General features: G+C 40.9%; 1 protein-coding gene across 1 annotated transcript; it reads right to left on the bottom strand.

Moving 5' to 3' along the window:
* Positions 1-1,194: 1,194 nt before the first annotated feature.
* lg10h21orf91 (linkage group 10 C21orf91 homolog) lies at positions 1,195-22,559 on the bottom strand. Its single transcript, XM_085364258.1, has 5 exons — positions 22,462-22,559; positions 19,722-19,855; positions 4,768-5,265; positions 4,035-4,097; positions 1,195-3,263 (listed from the first exon to the last, which is right to left on the bottom strand). The coding sequence occupies exons 2-5, from the start codon at positions 19,846-19,848 to the stop codon at positions 3,094-3,096; spliced, it is 858 nt and encodes a 285-aa protein (XP_085220384.1). The 5' UTR covers positions 19,849-19,855; positions 22,462-22,559; the 3' UTR covers positions 1,195-3,093.
* Between the last annotated feature and the right edge of the window lie 991 nt (positions 22,560-23,550).

The following is a 23,550-nucleotide window of genomic DNA, read 5'->3' on the forward strand; positions in this document are numbered from 1 at the left end:
ATAAATAATTAATTAAATGTGTCAATAATTAATTAATTACATGTGTCATAACTATTTATTTAATTAATTCCAATTTTAATTAATTATTGCCACATTTAATTAATTATTTAATGGTGTATTTAATTAATTCATTATGGCAGTCCTGGCGTTCCATAGAGCTTTTGGTGGCATGGCTGTTTATGAAAATTAGATTCCCAGAATGTTATAAAATAACACAAAATAAAATAAATGAACATTTCACTTCAATATTCTCAAACTGTACATCGCATGCAGACGTGTGCACGCCCATGTTATTAACTGTCCTCCAGCATGTTCATATATACAGGACAGCCACATTTGCCCTGACTGCTTCACACAGGAGTATTTATAATTTTTGCTCAGCTCACTAAAATTTGAAATAAGACAACTGAATTGGTTATGTAAAATAAAATAAAATGTTGCACAGTAAGAAGTTATTCTTGTGGGTTTTGTGATGCATTGTGTTTTAAAAATGGCATAAAGATTTCTGCTATTAGTATGACTTATTAACATCTGATCTGTATTTGTAATTTCATTTAGTTGCTTATCCTGGTAACAAATAAAAATAGTCTTGATGATTGAAAAAGCTGCTGTCTGGATCAATATCACCTAGAATGTCTTGTGGTCACTGTTCAGTGGGAACAATGGTTTCCAGTTCTCTCAATGCATTTATATCCTATATTCCTGTATACAAGATGCATTTTCAATATAGATATTTCCAATGTGACAAGTTATTGTTAAACCATGTATTAAATATACTCAGGAAGCAGCTGCACAACCATATGACTGAGCGAAGGGACTACACAAGTGTTACTTCTTCCCACGACTTTTTGAGCACCTGTTGTACTACGGGACACTATTTTCCTTCCTGTATAAATCTGTATGCATATGCTCAAAATAAACGATCTAGTGAAATAAATGAAAAAAGAAGTTAGCATTCCTTATTTGACTGAATCATTTACATTTTAAGTAACGGAGGAAATCCATCTTCATCTCTCACCCAATGCCATTAAGAGCTTATGTGTATATATTAGTCTCTAGCCATCATTAACCCAGCCGTAACTTTTCTTTGTCCATGCTGCAGTGGCTACAATGAAGAAAACAATACCATGTTCTAGCATGTAATAAAAATAGTTTTTATTTTATTTTGCAAAAACAAAATATACAAATGGTCACTTAAGCACAAACCACTTAATCCGTGTAAGATCCATAAAATGCACACAATAAATAAAAGAGAAAAATCACAAAAATACCACAAATGCAGAGATTTTCAAAATCAGAGAACAAATCAACAGTCCAGTCTAAATAAAGAGAGTGGAAGTATTTCAGGTATGGTAACAGTAGAAGATCATAAAACCACCAAAAAAAAAGAACAAGAGATCAAAATCAGGCAGCTAGAGTTTCCTGCTGAGCAGGGGCACGAGCCCAGGCATGTTTCTGTAGCACGCAAAAACACAGCATTCACAAGCAAAACACACATAACAAAAACCCCAAAAACCAAAGACTTAAGGACTGAGCTTTAGGACCAGGAATCTAAATATTCACTCTCTCAAGCACTGAACACAGGTATCCAACTAAAACCAAGACTACAATTTAAAATGGAGATAAAGTCTTTTAAACCCCAAAATGGGCTAAACACATTTAATCTCTTACAAAGAGAACGCACAACACTTACAATGCTGAGTTTTTCTAAACATCACTCTAACCTTGTCCTTTCCCAGCTTATTATATTTTGAGTAGCTCTGTGAGCCCTGAAACACCTATAATCAATATATATTTCATATTTATAAGGCTTCTCATTTATTTGTCTCCTTCTTTGCATAGGGTCCTGAAGAACATACTAAATCAAAAACTGTCTCTACATCTCTCGTTGACTTGTTTAGGGACCTGCAGAGACACAGGGTACAGCAGACTATCCCATATGTGTTGCTATGACATCAACTTAGCTCTTTAACACATGAGAGGGCAAGCCAACGTAACAGTGAAGATAAATAAGAACACATACGCTGAATACACACAGGAACGAATTGTTTCAAAAGCTGTTCAAAAATCAAACGTTTGTAATTCACACACAAAACAGAACAAATAGAAACTTTGGTTTGGCAGCCTGTTCACTTCCATTCAGTGCATAGCCTCTCATACACAATGGTTAAAAAACAAAAAACACAGCTTTGTATTATACAGTGAGCAAATCCTGTCAGCAAGAATAGTTCCAATAAACCCAGAAGCTGAATTAAATCAAAAGTTTTCACTTTTAGGATTTCAGATACTCTGATTTGTCTTTTACAAACTGATGCTCTTGGTGTCATCGTGCACATTTCCAGATGAGAAATGACCCGTAGCCATTTTTCATAATGTCTTATTTGGAATAAGTGTGGCAAGCAGACACATATAAGTACTTGCCACTGCTTGTAGTGACACGTATAACTATTTGAAACTTTGCCAGTTACGGTCGTAGTCTGTAGTCAACTTTACAATAGACATTTCAACCCATAATACTGTCAGTAGATGCTAACTTGTTGGGGCTTTCCATGACATTAATAATCAAACTGCTGGCAGTGGCTTATAGTATGATTGGGACGGTCACTGTTCATTTGAAATCATCCAAAAAAACAAACAAACAAACAAACAGAATCAAACTCTCAGAATCCAAAACAAAAGAAAGGAAAATCCACTGTAAAACTGAAATGTGTCAGAAAACTAAAACAAAAGTACGATGATAACAAATGTGTTTGGAACATTTTAAAACTGTTTTTCAGTCTTTGAAAATAATAACATATTTGAAATTAAAAACGTGATCTTGTCCATTAAAAACAGCCTCATCCAGTCCCAGGAACCTCTGTGCTGCTTTTTACCTGCTGCTAACATCTCATGTGAACTCGGTTCGGCTGGAATTCAGAGCAGAAAATCACCTTTAAACCTCGCATCATCACTCCAACCATGAAAACAAACACCATGTCAGTCCAGCCCTTAATGTTGCTCTAGTGTCCTCCAGGTTACACGTTCTGCATTCTGCAGTCTGAAGTGTTCGTCTGTTTCCTCCCAGCAGCCAATCAAAAGCCACCTCCCAGCACCTCACTCCACAGTGCTGCTGCTGCTGGCCTTGACCCCGGCCCTGCTAATGTGCAGCCAGGGCAGCTTGGCGCAATTTTTAAAGAGCTGTTCGATGGCAATGTGACGCACGTGCAGCTCAGATGCCAGCGAGTCTTTCTCCTGCACGGCAACTGTCAACTCCTCAAAGACCTCTGTGAAGAGAGAGAGGAGGGGTGGATAGAGGGGATCAGCATTTTTATTCACAAGGCACACACACACACACACACACACACACACCAGATCATTAAGTCGCGGGCGGGCTTATGTAGTCTTTCAAATTATTAAACATGAGCAATTAACATCCCCATCTGCTGTGGGTACATTTGTGGAAGTGACTGCTCTTAAAGGGTGAACAAAAATGTGCAGGACATGCTCCCACTAGGACGTTGGGAGGACAATATCTCACATTAGCTCAGGTAATTTGCCTCTTGGCAGCAAGAAGAATGATAATTTTACTCATCCAAAAGAATCAAGAAAAAAAAATAACATGACAGTTTAATAATGATTAAGCTGCTCATTTAAGCAGCTGTGTGATAGGTCACTCAGAGGTCACATGGTGCGCTGGACCTCTTGAGATAAGAAAGCTGAGATAAGCAGCAAACAATGGCTCTAACAGAGCCGGCAGTGGATTCAAGGAGATGATGTGTTGACCAGAAGCCTTTTAGTCTATTTCAGGCACTAATTTATTGAGTATTATGTTCTGAATCGGGGAGCTAAAAGTCAGACTGGGAATTAAAAAGACCCTTTCACTAGAGCAGCTTTTTTCCTGAGGGCACCAAAAATCTCATGTGGGGATTTATCAGAGAGGAGGATTTCACACTGAAGCAAAGGTTTTTAAAAATGCTTAAAATATAGATGACTATGACTGCTGAGCCTTCTGTGAAAGGAGCTGTTCAATCAGGATATCAGTAAAAACCACTTACTCTGAATCTGCAGGAGTAGCTGGGCATTTAGCTGATGGAGCTCATCCACACTCATTTCAGTCACTAAAAGAAAAGAGATCACTTTTAATGGTGTGTGAGCACAGTGGATGTCATTTAGAATAAGAATAGACTTTAAACATGCTGCAACACTTGTGCTACTTGTCGATGTCAGAAATTGTAAATAATACGCACTAAAACTTCATTTGCTCTGTTTAAATAACTGCAAAGGTCTGTGCCATCTCAAGTGTCAGAGGGTGATGCTGTTCTCCTGCGGAAATATCCACAGTTTAAACAGTGTACCTGTGAACTGCCTGTCATCTTTCACTTATAAGCAGAGAATTTGAAAACTGCTGGCCTCTAACAGGCTCAGTCACATCCTGCAGGATCTGTAGTTATAAACAGCTTTACTGGAGATGAGACGTGAAGCAGCCAAGGACACAGCCTATCTCGAGGTTAGAGGAAAATTAACCTCTCTCTGGAGAGATCACAGCTAAGAGGAAGATGAAGGACAGTAAAAACGTTCTGCTGTTGTACACGCTGAGGTTTTTGAAGATAAAACTGAATAATGTGAGAGGCGAGAGCAGCTTTCCTTGTCTGCTGACAGATGTATTTTTCTTTTTTAAAAGAAGAAGAAGAAGAAGAAGAAAAGCATAAACGTTCCACTGCTTCAACTCCAATTTGATAAAACCAAAGTCTGCTAAAGTTTGTTTGTGAAAAGAAGAAATGTGCTTACACTCTTCTCTGCTGTGACCCTGGTGCGCGCGCTGCTGTCCTCCTGATGGCTTCCGGCTGTGAAGACCTCTCCTGCTGTCGTTGGACCAAACGTCAGAATGCGACTCCTGCAGCAGTCCTAGCTCCTCGGCTGTGTGGCGCTCCAGCATACCCATCGTGTAGTCAGCCGGCCCTGTTGATTTGCCGGTGTCCCAGCAGGGCGTGTAGCGGGGCACCTGGGCGTCTGACTGGGGGAGCAGCTTGCGGTCATTTTGCTGGCCGTAACACAGAAGCTTAGCCCCCCGTCTGTTCGGGCCACTGGAGGAGACAGAGTCTTTGTTCTGGGCGTACTGAATGATGCGGTTCAGTTTCTGGCTGAGGGCCAGCTTCATGCCCTCGTAGGCACTCCGGGAGACCTTGGATCGTGACAGCTTCTGGTTGGCGATGAGATGACATTTCTCAAAGCAGTCTCTGTGGCCTCGCAGGGACTTGGAGTGCAACAAGGTAGCAGAGGAGACACCTGCATTCACACGGACAAAGCAGGGAGTCAATAAGACGACGACAAACGCAATGACACAGTGCAAAACGACAGTCAGCTAAAGCTTCTATTGTAAGAAGAGCCGTTATTGAGTGAGCTCAGGTGAAGTGGAGACAAACCTGTTTTCCTAGCATGTGAAACAGCAGTGCTTGTTCTTGTAACCACCATAAAAACCTTTAGTGGGAAAAAGCTGCCCTTAAATAAACTTACAGTAGAGCTACAGAAAAAAGAAAAAAAGAAACATGAACTGTTAACTAGTCTGATATAATGTGTTGCAGCAGCCGTCCCACTTTCTATTGCTGTGAGCCAACCACCCCATGCATGTGTACTGAATCGTGTTTATTTCAAGGCTTCAGTCACATTATTTTGCAGATTTAGACTATTATAGATATAAAATAATTATAAAGATAAAGAGACTTTTTCCCCCTGAAGGCCAGTAAAACGCCACTGATCTGGGGCTGCTAGGCTGGACGCTAAATTATTAACATTAATAAGTAACATCTGCAGAGTGTCCGTTGTCTGCAGCAGGAAACGCTGCAGTGAAAACCTCAGTTCTGAGAATGTTAGCATGCCAGCTTTTCTTCATTGCAGCCACCGCATACTGCTTCAAAAGCTTACAGACACACAGACACACACACCAAATCTACCACATGCAGTAGAAACAATACTGTCAGAAAGCTCTTTCTGCCTCCTGCTAATGCAAGAAGACAGAGTAACTGCTATTTTAGCTTATGCCTTAAATCATGTTGCATGTATACCATATTCTGTTGGATTAATAACCTACTGAACTTGCCACAGCAAATAAAAGTAAGAAGTAAACTAGTATGAAAGCAAGCTAAAACTGACAGACTGACCTGCCACAATCTCTCAGTAAAAGCTGCTTAGTGCTCAGTGGATTAGCCAGTAGAGCTCGAGATGGGAGGGATAATAGATTAACTCAGTCTCAATGCAAATATAAAGCATTTTTTTAAAGCCGGAGGATTCATGAGAGGAAATTGGTCTCTCTGTCCATATGAAGCAGCACTTCATTTACATTAATTCATGAGACTTACCTGTGCCTGCTTCTGTCAAACAATATTTTTATGACTTCACTACCCAGCAGTGACTACATTTTAGCTTCTTTAACCCATTTTAGCTTGAAAAACTGCACAATACAGCACTTGTTGAAAAAGAGACTAAAAAGATGCATTCCCTGGTGTAAAATAATTAATTCTGCATTCCTTGTGGTTACCTTTACACATAAAATGTAATGTTTCATGGATCCAAAAATTAAAAGAGGGTCACACTGTGCTCAGTTTTGCGTGTAACAGGAAATTACTCCAAATAAGTAGAACACAACTGTAATAACCTCTGAGTTAGGGCTGGGCGATATGACCCAAAATTCATATCTCGATATTTTTTAGCTGGATGGAGATATAAGATATATATCTCGATATATATTTTTTTAAGCCATAAAGTAAGAACAAAAAGAGAGTTCTTAGTCAAAGCTGTGTCCCAGATGTCACACAGGCACTTTTATTAACATACAGCACAGATGTACATGAAAAATTACTCAAAATTAAATTATGAGCATTCATTAAATAATCATGCTCCATAAATAAAAGAAAACAAGGTTGTTTTTGTGCTAAACAAAGAGCTCACAATTGTGCAGTCAAAATGTAAACTAAAAGACGCTGAGCATAGTAACAAAGACAGACAGATTTCACAGCAGCTCTATTTCCAAGTTTTGCTGTGTGACTGACAGCCTGGAGTTTGAAATCCACTTCATAACCACGTCTCTTACAGGTGCCATTTATGGTCCTTATACACAGTAGGGTAATATTACGTTGAAGCACAGTACGTATCACTCCGCGAAGCTCTTCGGTAGCCGTAATGCGCCGACAATCTATCAAGCGGTGCAGCTCCGTAGCTTACCAAAGTCGTACTCAAACATTTGTGACAGATTGCTGAGCGCTGTGTTCCACATAAAATCGGTTCGCGGCCATCAAGCACAACCAGAATTCATACATAAGGCGCGCTATCAACTTTTGAGAGAATGAAAGGATTTTAGGGTTAGCGCTGTTAGCTCGTTAGCATGTTTAGCTCGTTAGCACGTTGACGCCGTCCAGCCCCACGCATGGGGCGATGCGCAGTAACTCGTTAACGGAGATTTGCCGTGTCCATCTTGTCGCTGCCTGCACGTGAAGCGATGGGGTAGGAGGGGGAGTTGTCTTCAGTGAAGGCGAGGCGGAGTAACGTTGCGTAGAGACAAAAGTGGACGAAAGAGAGGCAAACTTGCGGCTCCACAACTATAATTATAACGTAACATAGTCTATATCGATATAAAGGATATTGTCACATCTTATATCTCGTATAAAAATATATCGATATGTTTTAAAAACTCGATATATCGCCCAGCTCTAAGCTGAGTGTGGCTTTATAAACAATGGGAGGCTGACGGTGAAAGAGAAAGCGTTAACACAGTGTGTGTGTGTGTGTGTGTGTGTGTGTGTGTGTGTGTGTGTGTGTGTGTGTGTGTGTGTGTGTGTGTGTGTGTTTTAGAGAGATGGAGAGGTGACCTTCTTCTTACAGCCTCTATTTCTCAGTAGACAGGCATATGTGCTGGAGTCTGAGGTGAGGAGATTAGTCACTGTTGTTCATCTCGATTTAGAAGCTCACACAGAGACATTTACCTCACAAGCGCCTCTCTGCACTTTACCAGCAGCCAGGTCACTGTTTTCACTACACGACACGACCACAGCAGACACACTCACTCATAAGCCTCATGTTTGGCGTTTGTAGTGCAGGGCTGCTCTAAAGTTACACACATGCAAAACAACGTAAGGCAACACACACACACACACACACACACACACACACACACAGATGCTGGTTCAACAAATTCCACTTAGTCTAAGTAAGAAGAGAACCCATACTGATGTTAATGACTGAAATGGAGAGAAAATATTAATGAAGTCAACACAGAGAGTTGAGTTATTTGTCATTGTAAAAACTGGCTTTGAGAACAACAACAACAACAACAACTAGCAAAACTAACATGAGAAAAGGAAACTTTATGTATAAAAGCAGAGACAGTAAGCAAAGTTGTGCAAAGACAGACATAAAGCATGCTGGCTGAAAATTTACCAAGAGAATTTTGGTTTTAGTGGTTTGAGGCTGCATGTTGTATGAATTGTAAAAGTCAGTTTTCTGCCTAGAGTTATATAAAACAGAAGCAGCTCACATGAAAAGGAAGACAAAAATATTTTTCTGCACAAATTTGTTTGTAGGCAGTGCTTTTGGTATCTTTTGAAAGCTTCTGTTTTGTAACCTTGTGGAATCACATCAAATAGTTCATCCCTAATTTGGGACAGACTGCATTAATAGACCTTAAATGCCTTAGCACATAGGAAGGTTTTAGACCATTACACAACTGTGTGGCACAAATCTATTCTTAGCTTCAGCGTAGTTCGGTTTTGACACCGAGTGCCTAAAAAGTCAGATGTTTGCAATGGATTAGTCTTATGAGGGAACCAAATATTATCAGAGTTTTGAGTCGTGCGAGTGCGTGAATAATTGTCTAACAAATAGTCAATGACTCTTCAGACACAGAACTTTGTGCCAGTCACACAGCCATGGATTTATCTGATCAGTCTTAGCCTTTGGATGTCCACAAAAACAGTGACTACCACTTGCCAGCAGAAAAATCATTGGCACACAACCAGGGCCGTGCACCACCAGCAAAAGACCTCACACCAGCTAAGCAGCTTAGCGCTACTGTCTTTCATGGCTGCACACACAGCCACAGGCACACACAGACTATTCACTGGAGGTGATTCAACATTGTTAGGCTGTGACATCCAGAGACATTAGTCACACTGATGACCAATGGACTTGTTTTGGTCTGCTCGTCTGGGAAGGGGTGAAGTTAAACTGTCGTAGACAAAAGCACAAACGCAAGCTGAAGTTTAATGAACAAATCCAGGCCTGTAATCAGTAATCCCTGCCTACAAATAATTATACAAAAGTAGAATCAGGCAATTCAGACCCACACCCGAATCAGAACTCAGGTAGCTTGTTTCATTAAAATCAAATAATCAGACTTCAGGCAGGTGGGAAAGAGTTTCCTTTAAGACAAGGATTACGTTTCAGTAGAACTCAAACACTTTACAACTAAATCACAAGGTTTTAGTCACAAGGAAAACAAGCATTCAGAAAAGTTGGGGAACAAGACAAAACCACAGAGATATTACTTCCTCTGTTTGACAGGCCAGCTTCTTTTAGTGGCAAACGTTTTGGCCAAACTGAACTCTGACCTGCACTTACAGATTTGTTCTTGTGGTTTCCATCAGGGAAAGAAAACTCAATGATACATGTTTGCAGAACATTATACGGATAGTATGTGATATATTAGTAATGTCTGTTTCATCAAACTTCTGAGCCGCCTGCCCACTCAATCCTTGACACACTTTAATAACGTGTTGGGAGTTGGCATGGAGACAGCGGCACACAGGTCACTGATGGTGAGGTGTCAATAAGAGCTGCATGCCACTGCTTAGGAAAACGTGTTGTCAGCAGCTGCACACGGCAACAACAACGAACTCAATGACTCGTGAACTCAGACTACATGTTAACCACTACAGATGTCCTGCAGTGCTTCCTACAGACTAGCTGCCATCACAGGTGCAGGAAACCCCATCTAACCGAAACAACAGCAACTGTTTCAGCCTGGAAGACACAGATACGATTACAGAAACCTACAAGCACTCATGCGCACAACTCTATTTCCACAAGTATGGCGGCCATTAAAAAAAACCAAAAAAAACCCAACAACAAACAAACTTAGAATTTGCTCAGAAAAACAAAACAGTAAGGAAGTTGCACATGATCCAAACATGTTTAAAAGACTTATTTATTTTGTGTGTGTTTTGTTGCCAACGTTGAAAAACAGACTACAGCACAATGTGACCTTGTTCATTACCGTTATTATTATTATTATTATTATTATTAGGGCTGCTCAATTAATCGAATTTTAATCACGATTACGATCTGGGCTTTCAACGATCATTAAAAATGACTGAGCCGATTATTAGCCCCTCCCTCATTTATCCGCGACACCTTAAAGGCCGTCTGTGAAAATATTGTCGGGCATAAACCGGTCCGTGGCGCAAAAAAGGGTGGAGACCGCTGATTAAGAGGACCCGAGGGAAGCTCGGAAAGCTAAGCAGAAGTTATTTGGAGAGGAGAGTGACTGCTGTTGGTTGAAAAGAGAGTTAAAAAAAAAAAAAAAAAAACTTCAGTGGTGTTGCACACCATTTTATATTATTTTTTTAAAGTTATTGTTAACCCTTTAAAGCCGGTCAGAGCAGCACGCTCCGTTTTGCGTAACTATTTTTAAATCCCTGTAGAACCTGAACCGTGTAAGCTAGCGCAATAATTTGTTTTGCATATGAAACCGGAGGAGTTGTACTTACATCTGATGCCATCAGCTTGTCCTCGGTCACGGTTTCGTTCCACATATAGCTTTGCAAAAATTGCATAAAAAGCGCTTGCAGGAACAAAAACATAATATTCCAGAAACACGCTTTGCCGTTCCTATCAGCTGTTCGTAACACTTCCCACAGTGAAATGATGCACATGCTGTTTTCTTTGCAAATTTGCATCATAGGATTGTTTTTTGTTTTTCCTGCAGTATATAAAAATTGCTGTATCTCCAAAATAAAACTATGAAGACACTCAAAATAAATTTCCTGTGGTGGGAAACTATTTTTTTGCAACTCTATTGTATTTAAAGTTTTGAGGGATAAACCTCTTAAATTTCTCCAAGTAGAAATATATGTAAACAAAACAAAAGCGATTTTAAATTTTTTTTGTAGTTTATTGCACTTTTTTGCAATTTATGTAATTACTATGGACTTAATGCATACATATTATTAAAATATGGGCTATAACAGTTGTATTGTTGTATAGCAACTTGAAATGCTCCCACAAATGGCACTACAGCATGTAAAAAAAAAAATATATATATAAGCTCTGGTGGACTTGGTTCTATGGTAGGTCTTAAAGGGTTAAATAAATATCGTCAAATAATCGTGATCTCAATTTCAGTGAAAATAATCGTGATTATCATTTTTGCCATAATCGAGCAGCCCTAATTATTATTAATATAAATCAACTAAATATAGATCAGGAATGCTTCTGTTCAAGGCGTGTCTCTTTTACCCTGAGGCTTACAGTCACACTGTGCACACAGTACAGTGAGTGGCAGGGAGAGCAACATTTCTTATGCCTAAACTATGTTTATGCAGACACTGTTGTGAACTAACAATCATACATTCAAACACAAACTCCACGTTTAACAAGTACTCGGATTCCAGAAAATAAAGAACAAACTGTTCATGGAAAAGGATATTGATGCATGACAAATGCTGATTAATTTGTTTAACAACATAAGCATAATGGCTAACATATTTTTAGGCGAGAATGTAGCTGTGTAAACCTCAAATATCTGCTCAGTTTATCAAGACACCGCATATTTTCAAAAGCGCTCCGACATTTTCGGAGACGTCTGTTACCCACTAGCTCGATAGCTAGCCGGGGTTTAACGCTCATTAGAGCCGTGAGAACACCGGACTCCCGGCAAATCGGTTTCAAACCCACCGCCGTCTTTCACTACTCAGGTTAAACAGGATATATAAGTCACTTAGATAACTTAAAAATGTTATTGTTTGGCTTTTTTAGTATTTTATTTATTCCTGAGTAAATCGGTTTGGCTGAGATTAAAGTTATAGTTTTTGCACAGCTGAATAAACGTCAAGCAGACAGCTGATTATCAGAAGTGTGAGATGCTCGAGAATTTACTCCGGTGTCCTGTTATATTTTAGATAGCAAGGAGCAGACGGCTGAGTTTATTAAACTTCACCGAAACAATCTGCAAATTTCATTAAAATTTAATAAACTATCATCTTTTCTTTATTTTTAGTTAGCACAGACCTTAAACACTTAAAGCTGTAAGCTAATGATAGTTATATAAGAGCAGATGCTGCTGGTGCAATAAGCTGTACGTTTTACGTCCAATGGATGATGATCTGATTAGTTGACTAATCGCAAATATAATCGGTGACTAGTCGACTATCAAAATAATGGTTTGTGGCAGCCCTAATAATGGCCCATGTACACTATTTTCTATCATTTTTAAAGCACTGTCTGTTAACTGTGGCTGAAACGAGGATTATACCTTACATGCACACCACACAAGGTGGAGAAAGATCAGAGTTACTTATTCATACTACAGAAATGTGCTGGTTTAAACACCATGAGGCAATTTATGTCAGGCTAAAGGAGACTTAAGGCCACCTAATCCCTGCGTACAGACAGAGGCTGAAGCTCTCCAAACCTGTCGTGAGGACCAAAAAACTGTGGAGCAACGAGGCTGTGGAGGAGCTTCGCACGTGTTTGGAGTCTACAGACTGGGACACAATGAAGGCTGCTTCTAACAGCTTGGACGAGTTTACGGACACTGTCACCTCCTATATCCACTTCTGTGAGGACAGCATCGTGCCATCACACACCAGGGTGAGTTATAACAATGACAAACCCTGGTTTACTCCTAAACTCAAAAAACTGTGGCTGGAAAAGAGAAAGGCGTTCAGAAGCGGAGACAGGGACTGCTACAGAGAGGCCAAGTACAGGTTCACTAAAGAAGTGGACATTGCTAAACATCAGCACTCTGAGAAGATGCAGCAGCAGATCTCAGAGAATGACTCGGCCTCTGTGTGGAAACGTTTTAGGAATATCACAAACTACAAGCCTAAAACCCCCCACTCCACTGATGACTTGCTCTTGGCCAACACCCTTAACGACTTTTACTGCCGTTTTGACGAGCCATCAGGCAGCCTTCACACCTCCAACGGCCCCAACAATAGAGACACTTTGGACACTAATTCCCCCACCTCTCCCCCCTCCATAGAGCCATCACCACCTTCAAACACTTCACCTACAACACCCCCCTCCTCACCCCACACAAAAGAGGATTTCACACCACCTCCTCCCACCACAACTCTTCATATTCATGAAGCAGATGTGAGGAAGCAGTTTAAGAGTCTGAATGCTCGGAAAGCTCCCGGCCCAGACGGTGTGTCTCCTGCCACCCTCAGACACTGTGCAAACGAGCTGGCCCCAGTGTTTTCTGGCATTTTCAACTCCTCACTGCAGGCATGTCATGTGCCTGCCTGCTTCAAGTCCTCTACCATAATCCCTGTCCCCAAGAAACCTAGGATCACTGGACTAAATGACTACAGACCCGTGGCTCTGACATCTGTGGTCATGAAGTCTTTTGAGCGCCTGGTTCTCTCCTATCTCAAGACCCTCACGGCCCCCCTCCTGGACCCCCTGCAGTTTGCATACAGAGCCAACAGGTCTGTAGATGACGCCATCAACATGGCCCTACACTTCATCCTGCAGCATCTGGACTCCCCAGGAACCTACGCCAGGATCCTGTTTGTGGACTTCAGCTCTGCCTTCAACACCATCCTTCCAGACCATCTCCGAGGCAAGCTTTCCCAGATGAATGTGCCTGATCCCATCTGCCGGTGGATCACTGACTTCCTGACGGACAGGAAACAGCATGTGAGGCTGGGAAAGAATGTCTCGGACTCCCGGACCATCAGCACCGGCTCCCCTCAGGGCTGTGTTCTTTCTCCCCTGCTCTTCTCCCTGTATACTAACTGCTGCACCTCCACCCACCAGTCTGTCAAGCTAATCAAGTTTGCAGATGACACCACCGTTATCGGACTCATCTCGGACGGGGACGAGTCTGCCTACAGGAGGGAGGTTGAACGTCTGGTGTCCTGGTGCAGCCACAACAACCTGGTGCTGAATGCCCAGAAGACAGTGGAGATTATTGTGGACTTCAGGAAGCACACAGCTCCACTCCCCCCATCATCCTGACTGACACCCCCATCACCTCTGTGGACTCATTCCGCTTCCTGGGTACCACCATCACCCAGGACCTGAAGTGGGAGCCCACCATCACCTCCGTCATTAAGAAAGCCCAGCAGAGGATGTACTTCCTGAGGCAGCTGAAGAAATTCAACCTGCCAACACGGACGATGATGCAATTCTACACCGCAATCATCGAGTCCATCCTCACCTCCTCCATCACCGTGTGGTACGCTGGAGCCACTATCAGGGACAAACAGAGACTGCAGCGTGTTGTGCGCTCTGCTGAGAAGGTGATTGGCTGCAGACTCCCATCTCTGCAGGACCTGTACACCTCCAGGACACTGCGGCGTGCAGCTCGGATCTCAGCTGACCCTTCTCACCCTGGACACAGTCTGTTTGACCTGCTCCCCTCAGGCAGGAGGCTCCGGTCCATTCGCACCAGAACCTCTCGCCATAAGAACAGTTTCTTCCCCTCTGCTGTTGGACACATGAACAATAAACGTATGACTGTTCCCACCACTAACACATGACCCTACGCTGTGTTCACTGCATCATTCCATGTTTGGCACTGATCACCACCTGCATTCAGATAGATATATACATATCTATCTATCTACTTAGCACTTTTAATTCTTATTCTCATTTTTATTTTCATGTCTATTTAAGCTTAATTTATAACAGTATTTATAACAGTATGTTTGCACTGAAGCACCGCAGCAATTTCCTAATGTTGTAAACCCGATCAACATTTGGCAATAAAACCCTTTCTGATTCTGATTCTGATTTAAAAAGAGCCTGTTCATTCAAACCCATGTATTAGTACAAAACTAGTAGACCACGCCGTGGGTTCAGCAAATATCTGGACCCCAGCTGTGTTCAATCAAACAGCTACCACAGGCTGCAACATAATTGGGCCTCTCAATACACCCCAGGGTGAAGAGTTCACCCACAATAAATGAGCCGTTTATAGAAGCATGCTGCAGTCAGAATCAGCACCGTCTAATATATTCCAGCCTTTCGGTGTAGGAATTTGATCTTTATTCATTCCAAGCCCTAATAAAGTCTGGTATAATAATAACACCCGACTTGAATACACTCAGAATTATATAAGAAAAAATAAAGAAATGGTTCTGGGTTCCAGCTGAACGTGACGGTTCAGCAGACTGATCGTCTGACACGGAGCCACAGGAGTCCAATAACAAGAAACCGTCTGTGATGGGGGCTGGATAGAAAATATTCACCTATCCACCTTTTGTCAGTTCTCTCAGGTATTTACAGATCACAGCTTGCACAATATATTAATAGAAAGTGTGCGATACCATAACAGCCAAAGGTACTCTGCTCCTTTAATGTGGTCCTTTAGAGATCACATGTGATAATAATTAGTTGTGTAATTAAAATTAGAATAGACATCTGACGACCAAACCAACATTTATACCAGTATGCCACAACTGAAAGGGACCTCTGGCTCGAGCAGGGCGATATGGCCAAAAATATTTATCACAATATATATTTGAAAATTTGCGATAACATATAACTGACGATAATATATATTTTTCGGACCATAAGGTGCACAGGATTATAAGGCACATTAAGCAAAACAGTCAGATAAATCAAACTTTCCTCAACTCATTCTTCTTGCTTCCTCCACTTCTGTACCATTGATTCATTAATGCTGCGTTCTCTGGCAGCTGCTCTATTCCCATGTTGTTGCAGTATATTAATGACTAACCTCGCATTGTGGATGGATTATCTCAGTTGTTCTCCTGACTGAAGTTTGGTCCGTTTACAGCATCCTGCCATGCGATTGCATTTGTCCCTAACCACCAGGAACCCTCACGTTAACTTTTTTCGAGGGGAAAAAGGTTGGCGTTCATCCTGCAGCTTCACTGTTTATGTTATGCTAACATAGCTGTGTAGCTAGCGATCACGTAGAACATCATTATATACCAGCTAGCCCAACTTCAGTAACCCTACAAACGTCACTGCTGTTTAGTTTCCTGTCTTCATTTATGTTGGAAGTGATAGCAGAGCTGTACGTTTGAATGTTTTCAGAAATCTCTCAGAACATGCTATATCATGCTTAGGTAACTAGCGAAACTAGCGAGCTAACTTCCGCTAGCTTCCTGCTAACTTCTAACTCCGTTAAATGTAATAAATTCTGTTTTCATGGATGCCTGGATGTTAAACTTCATAGTTTCACCTGGTAAAGCAGCAATGCTGATCGTTTTATTAAAGATGAATTGGATTTAGACAGTTTTTAACTCTCAGTGATGCTCGTTTGGCTTTGGGACCCTAAGAGAACGGAGTTTAGGACCCAGATTACTCCCAGATTTACGAGCACCTTAGTCCAACAAATACGGCAATAACGATGGCCCGCTTGCATGTTGTACAAAAAAAAAAAAAAGAAAAATTTAAAAAAAAGAAAAGTGCTTTGTTGTGTATCTGACGGACAAACACCAAACCAGTTCCACATCACTGAAGCTGCACCATTTTTACAAACCAATTCTGGTTCATCCGTTTCACTCAACAATCGGCCATGTGCGTATGAAAACAAAGGCACTGCACATGTGCGTTTTACCCATATTTTATCGCGATATTTCATTTTCTTATCGTTGCCTAACATTGTACCGGTATTATCGTGAACACTATAATATGGCCCAGCCCTCCCTCTGGCTCTCTTAGTCATCTTATAATCTTTGGTATCACTGGCATTTCTGGGTTTGGTTATTGACAGGTTAGTCTGAGCGGTTATAAAGATGTCCTAATTATAAAACTTCCTCTGAAATATGCACATTCTTTTAACATGAAACAGCTCTTCCACAGAACATAAGTAGTAATTGGCTGGCTCTGGGTGTGGGACTGCAGTCACCCCCTTGTTCTCTGCTGCAACGTGTTGACGCTCAGGGCTAGAATACCGCTCAGATGGTATAGTAAGAAAAAGGAAAGGAAACACTGTAAATAAGACGTGTTAACCTAAGTACAGGTTGAGCAGTATATAAATACGTACAAAATTTTGTTTGATGCTTTCTCATAGAACAAGCAGATGCAGGCCAAAGTGATTTCCTCAGGAAACAGCTACTTGGAGATACAAAGACTGCACTTCCTGTCCATTCATTTGACTTTAAACTGTGAACAAAGTCTTAGCCACAAACAGGATTTACATTTATATCTGCACCCGCTGCTACCATTGGCGATTTTGGTGATAAACAACGCCGCACAAAAGTGCCTTTAAATAGGGAACACAATATACTGACGCCTGGAAATGACAAAGTTTCAACATTACTGACTTGTTGGTGCACACTATCCAACAACAGTCATGAATACTCTGCATGTCAGCAGCTGCCGGACATGTCTGAACAACACCACTTCATGCGTATCTGTAATCACATCTGTGGGAGGATGTGGACTGAAAAGAATACTTGAGTGTAACTCATAGTGGATTCTTTTGCTACTGCTTAGCTACAATGTGGCAGTGTCAAGTTGTGGTGAGTGTCACCACCACACTGTGCAGTGAAACATTTTTTTTTTAAAATAAAAACATCTGCAGAAAAAAAAGGGCAACTTGATTGATTTTACAAAAATGTTCAGCTGTGGTCAAAATGTTAAAAAAAAAATAAATAGAATATTGTGGAAAAATTTCAGCATTCTTCGGGTCACGTGTACCCTAATGGTCACTCAGCTTTGCAAAAGTGCAGTACCAAATCAGTCTTCTCCAAATGTGGTGCGTTTAAGTAAAAAATAAACCCTTCTCCTTAGATGCAATTGGACTGTGCATGTGGTGGCTCATCTTCACACAATCACCTGGTCTAAAAATATCATTTTTGACACAGAAAGACTTGATCTCTATCCATCTACATCTGAAACCAGCATTTGTCACCATTTAGTTTCAGCCAGCTACAAGTCTGCCTGCTGTGTGGCCTGTAGAAAACACTTATCTTTGTTCATAAAATAAAAATTTTTTTTAAAAAAAGCTCTTTGGGGTGATGGCATTTTCTTGAACCACACCAATAAATTTACTTGATAATTCTGTTAATATTCTGTTCATGTAGAAAGTAATACATACAAAGTGGCCTCTATCTAACACAAAAAAGTAAATAAATAAACAAACAAAAACAAATAATTCTGACTCTGCTGTTTATTGAATATTCAGAGCCAACATGAATGAGCCAATGAATGATAGTGATAGCATGATGTGACCTGATGTGACCTGGGACACAAGGGCTCTGGGGTGTGTGTGTGTGTGTGTGTGTGTGTATAAAAGAGATAAACACCACTATGAAGGTGTATATAGACTCATGTTTATCAGAGTTAACAGATTTGCCGTTGAGTAAATTGTAGCCTTGCTTCTTCTCTTTTAACAAACAGTGGCGCAGGATGAATGGGAGCTATGGCTATTAAGTCTACATGAGCAGTCAGCGAGCACATGGCTAGGCTTTAGTTTCCAATCAGCCATGCCGAAAGTGGCCACATGAAGCTTGGCAGGCTTTTCTCTGACCAATGATATGCTTAGCTGCACCAGAAACACGTGCTTGTCTGCAAACTCTACCTTTTCTCCCAGCATATCCGACAGTTACATAACAGCCATTTCAATGCTACACATGCTGATGTCAAAACTTGCACCCCAAAAAACTGAATCTGAGAGGGGTTTTTTCTGACACATCCAGTGCCAAAGGACACCTCAGATTTGGGGATAGACTTTTAGTACTTGGACTCAACATCCTGAAATAGAATATGCAAAGACAGCCTAAGTGAGCAAAACAATCCAGCCCATCTCAAAATGATATATATAGAAGCACTCGGGCAGTTCCCAGAATCCTCTATAGCTGTTTAACACATCATACACAATCACAATATATGTAGATAAAAAATATACACACACTTCAACAAGAGCCTTTGTGCATCTGTGAGACGAGTGCCAAATGAGAGGCATGTCCAATCCCTTTTGATTCCCTATTCTTCCTCAAATAGGCCACTCATTAATTAAGACATGAAAAAACTTCAAACACATGCTCTTGAGTTGGAGTGGCACATCAAACGGGAGAATCACGACAGCCTGCCATACTTAGGGCTTCGGTCGTGCAGTCCCATTACCCTGCACATGTAGCTTATACATTGTTTCTAGAGAGGATAAAAGAAGCGACTGTGACAGGCAATCCTATAAGACATCAAACCGATGAAAAACTGAAAGGCTCTCAGACTTTATCGCAACAACTGGTGCAGGCATATTTGCCATGATGGGAAGTGATGACCGCAGAAGAATCTGGATGATTCTACATAATCCAAAACGTCTTAGAAACTAAGAGCAGCACTGATATATTCATGCCTGTTGATAAAAGCTCTGAAATTGCTGGACATTAAGACAAAGGCAAATTCAGAATCCCATCAGACAGACAGTGTGTGGCAATTAAGAAAAGGTCACACTTAAAAATGTTTTTTTGAAAAAAGCAGGCAGCTCTTTTCTTTTCCCCCCATAGCACTTTGTTGGTGAACACGCAAGCAGCCCACAGCCTTACCTTCAATGCTGAGTTCAAAGCAGACGTGGCAGAAAGACAAGGTCCCCGTTTCTGTCTCTAGCTTACAGACGCTGCAGATATTGTCATCATTCAGATCAATGTTAACAAACTGTTCCTCTTCATCCATAGTGTGCCTGTGTTCAAACAATCAGTGACAGATAACACGGTTAGCATGCACAACCTCTAAGTGTATTTCTTAGTAATTAGGTCACACTTTCATATAAACTTATTAAAAATGTACTTTTTGGTCGGGAGGAATGGTTTTTTTGGGGGTCTAAACTATTTTTGGTGCAGATACAGTAAAAGGGACAGTGTCCTTTTTAATACATCTTTAGTTGATGATAGAAAAATGATGACCCAAAATGATAAAATGGTCATGTGATCACTGAAGTGCTAGATTAAAAATGCCAGTCACTCTCTTAACACTGTGTGAACATGCTCCAACCCCTCCACACTGAACCAACAATACAAACATTAATGGCCCGGTCTTAAAACAACTGTTGTCTCAGTGGGAAATATGTCAGGACACTCTAGAAACACATATAACAATGAACACAAGCAAGTAATGTAAACTACCCAATCCTTTCTTCGCAGTTGTTTAGACTGATGTTCAGTAACTTTACTCAAAATTACAAGTACTCCATTAGGTGACTGAAAACTTCCTCTTGGGAAAAAAACAAAGAACAGAAGCAAAACAACAAACTTGCCAATTAGTAACCATCTTGAAACACCACCGGGCATTTTTTGCACAGTTATTTTGTAACATTATCTAAATTAACTTTAGTCTCATTGGTCACAGTTTGTTTGGTCTTGTTGGTACGCTCGTTTGTCAGCTGCTACCAGAGGAGGGACCTGGCTCTCTTAGATTAGTTCACTTGGTTTGATTGAAAAAAAAAAAAAGAGCCCCAACAAACAATGCTGACAGAGCTCTGGCCACCAGACGTGTTTCACCCCTTCTTGTCTGTAGGTCTCAACGGGAAAACTCCAGGCAGAGAGCTTTCAGCTTTCAGCTCTGCAATGCCCCAAGACTAAGGCCTCCACACCTAGTAACATTTAGCCAGAGCATGGAAAGTCAAGGCCTTTGCCAAGACTGCGCAATCTTATGCTGAGCTTTCTCAGCTCCTTTTAAAGGAGAGGATTTCTGACTGCACTATAAGCTCTATTTAAAACCTCTGCTGGACAGAAGTAATAACAACAATGATTACGTTCTGGATCATGTAATCAGGACATCATGAATACAGTGACAGAGTGGAAGAAAACTTCTCCCACTGGCAGGTTTGATTTCATAAGAAATCCAACAAAACTCAAGACAAAAACAAAGGCTCTTTTTCATATTTCTTCTGTTGACTGAGTTGTAGCCACTAATTTCAGCTTCAGAATTCAAAGAATTTGTGGATTCTCTGTCTGAAGATATAACAAGCATAGCTCAAGGAACATTACAATAAGTCTGTGAAAAAAGCTAATAATGATGTATGCATGTGGGGGGGGGGGGGGGGTCCCAATCAGCCGAAACTCTGGCTGATTGGGTCCCACACCCAATTTCACACCTTGGCTCAGGCGATTAGAGGATCATCAGGGGGTCCTTTTGTCCCTCTGTGGGGGGTCACTCCCACTAGGTTTATATCTGGGACTCTCCACCATTTGACCTTAGAACTGAAGAAGCTTCTCGGATTAGAGGTGAAACGTTTTCAAGCAACTTAAAGAAGTCCAGACGCTTTTCTTTGAAAGCTCCTTTGACAATGAATCCAGTCCCCTTTTTTGCCATTTAAAATAGATTTATAGAGCTGTTAAAAGTCCTTTCACCAAAAACTGATCGCAGCTTCTACCTTCTGACAGGAATGTTGTTCGAGGACATTATTCAATAACCTATGTTGTTGTAGGTGATATACTCGGTTTAAATACTGGCAATTACTTTTTGGCACAACATCAGACAAAAAGAGTGAATGATTATTAATGTGCCTTTGGATCTCTGCACTGAATATTTTAGTTATTATGGGGTTTGTCTCCACACAGTAAATACCTTTTACAACTGGACGAGATAGCGGGATTCACTCAACAACTGATCCGAGAACATGCAACAACATATATGATCATCCAGTAGAGCTGGAATCATTTAAAATGTTTTGTAAATAACCTAAAAGAAACCCTATTGTTTGTTCTATTTGTCTCCGTGTGTCGTAACACGACGTAAATATTAATCAAGGACAGAAAACAAGCTAAGCAACGTTAACAACACCAATCCCAGTAGACAACACACACAAAAACATCTAAAACTTTGAGTTTTATAATTAACATGTCATATAACCAAAAAATTATACGTACATCTACAAGCACTCCCAGTTCACTACGTTAAATTTCTAACGCTAACACAGGATTAAGACCATTAGCAGACCTTCAGCTGTGAATCAACAGAATAGCCAATGGTTTTCTACCTGAACTTTCCAGTCTGTTGGAAGCACAGTTAACCTTCACCAATGCCCATTTTTCTTCCCGTCGGTAGTTTAAACGGCCTGCAGAATGCTACCTCAAATGCTGGCAGCTCAAAGTAACCCGAGCGACCTTTTAAGTACCGTTTAACAAATTCCTGCTAACAAGAAGTTAAGCTAGCAGCACACTGGCATCCTCCGAGTACTTCAGTCTGGCTGATTCGTGACCGTTATTTGGCGTTGTTAAACACCGATGGACTCATTTTAACGACAACACCGCCACTATTTTAGGACTCCACTTTTGTGAAACTCACCTTGATCTTCAAGATCCGCTCCGGACAGCTAGTCCTAGTTTATGTGTACTCCACGGTTCTCCTATACCCGAGTAAAGCACCCAAACACAGGACGAGGCTGCGCGTCACGGCAAATCCAGAGAAGCTACAGGAACCTCTAAACCCCCCCTCCGCGGAACGAACCACTAGTTTATGCGAGGGGTGAAATGAATAACTTAGAGTTCAAGGATTAAGTGTTCTGGCTCTAGTATTAACACAGACAAAAAAAATACTGATACTCTATAATATTAAAAACATAACTAACGCCCATAAGTACAATAGTCTTATTACACAAATGGCGTATTGCAATAATATCATACATGCACCCCTATGATCAAAGTATATCTACGCCTTTCTTGCGTCATCAAAACAGTTCAGCGTTAGGTAGAAGACGTGATTTTTCTAGATAAACACAGGGATAACTATAAAAAGGGAACAGAAAAGCATTTTGTCTTCGTTTAACGGTTTGTCCGAGTCTATATACTTTTGTTTTAGGCGACTCTCGCGTTGTTTGCTAGTTTCTGTTTTTATTCTCCTTCACGTGAAGTCACACGCGGGAAATTCCAGCGTGAAGACCTAGTGGAACAGCCATTTATAGCACTGCGAGGGCAACTCTGGTCTCACTTCCCCCAAAATATATGACAGAAAATGGAAACGCTAAAGAAAACAGTCTTGGCTTTGACATGCAGAACGCTGGGTCTGTGCCTCTGTATTTGTACTTTGTTTTAAAAACAGTTAATAGGCACAGTAATGTCAGCCGATAAACCTTACTGTACACCCCAATGCCTTTGATGGAAACTGTTCATGTCAGTCTAACACTGATCATCTATAATTATGCCAAAACAAACCCATTTCAGTAGGAGATAAACTCCTAGCCAAAGTTAAAGCATAGGACCTTGTAATGTCATTTATCCAATGAGAACATAATGAGTTTCTGCTTCCAGGTCTACATGAAAGCATTTAATAGTGTTTTGAGCTTTGATTTACCTGCTCCACAAAAATAACTTTTCTTTTCTCTGAAGCAGAAATGAAAGGACAGTGTGATTAGACCCTGAATATATTTATGTATCA

This window comes from Diplotaxodon limnothrissa, linkage group LG10 (genome assembly GCF_057381915.1).
Source record: "Diplotaxodon limnothrissa isolate DT_005_m linkage group LG10, D_limnothrissa_male_GT1.1, whole genome shotgun sequence".
Taxonomy (NCBI): Eukaryota; Metazoa; Chordata; class Actinopteri; order Cichliformes; family Cichlidae; genus Diplotaxodon; species Diplotaxodon limnothrissa.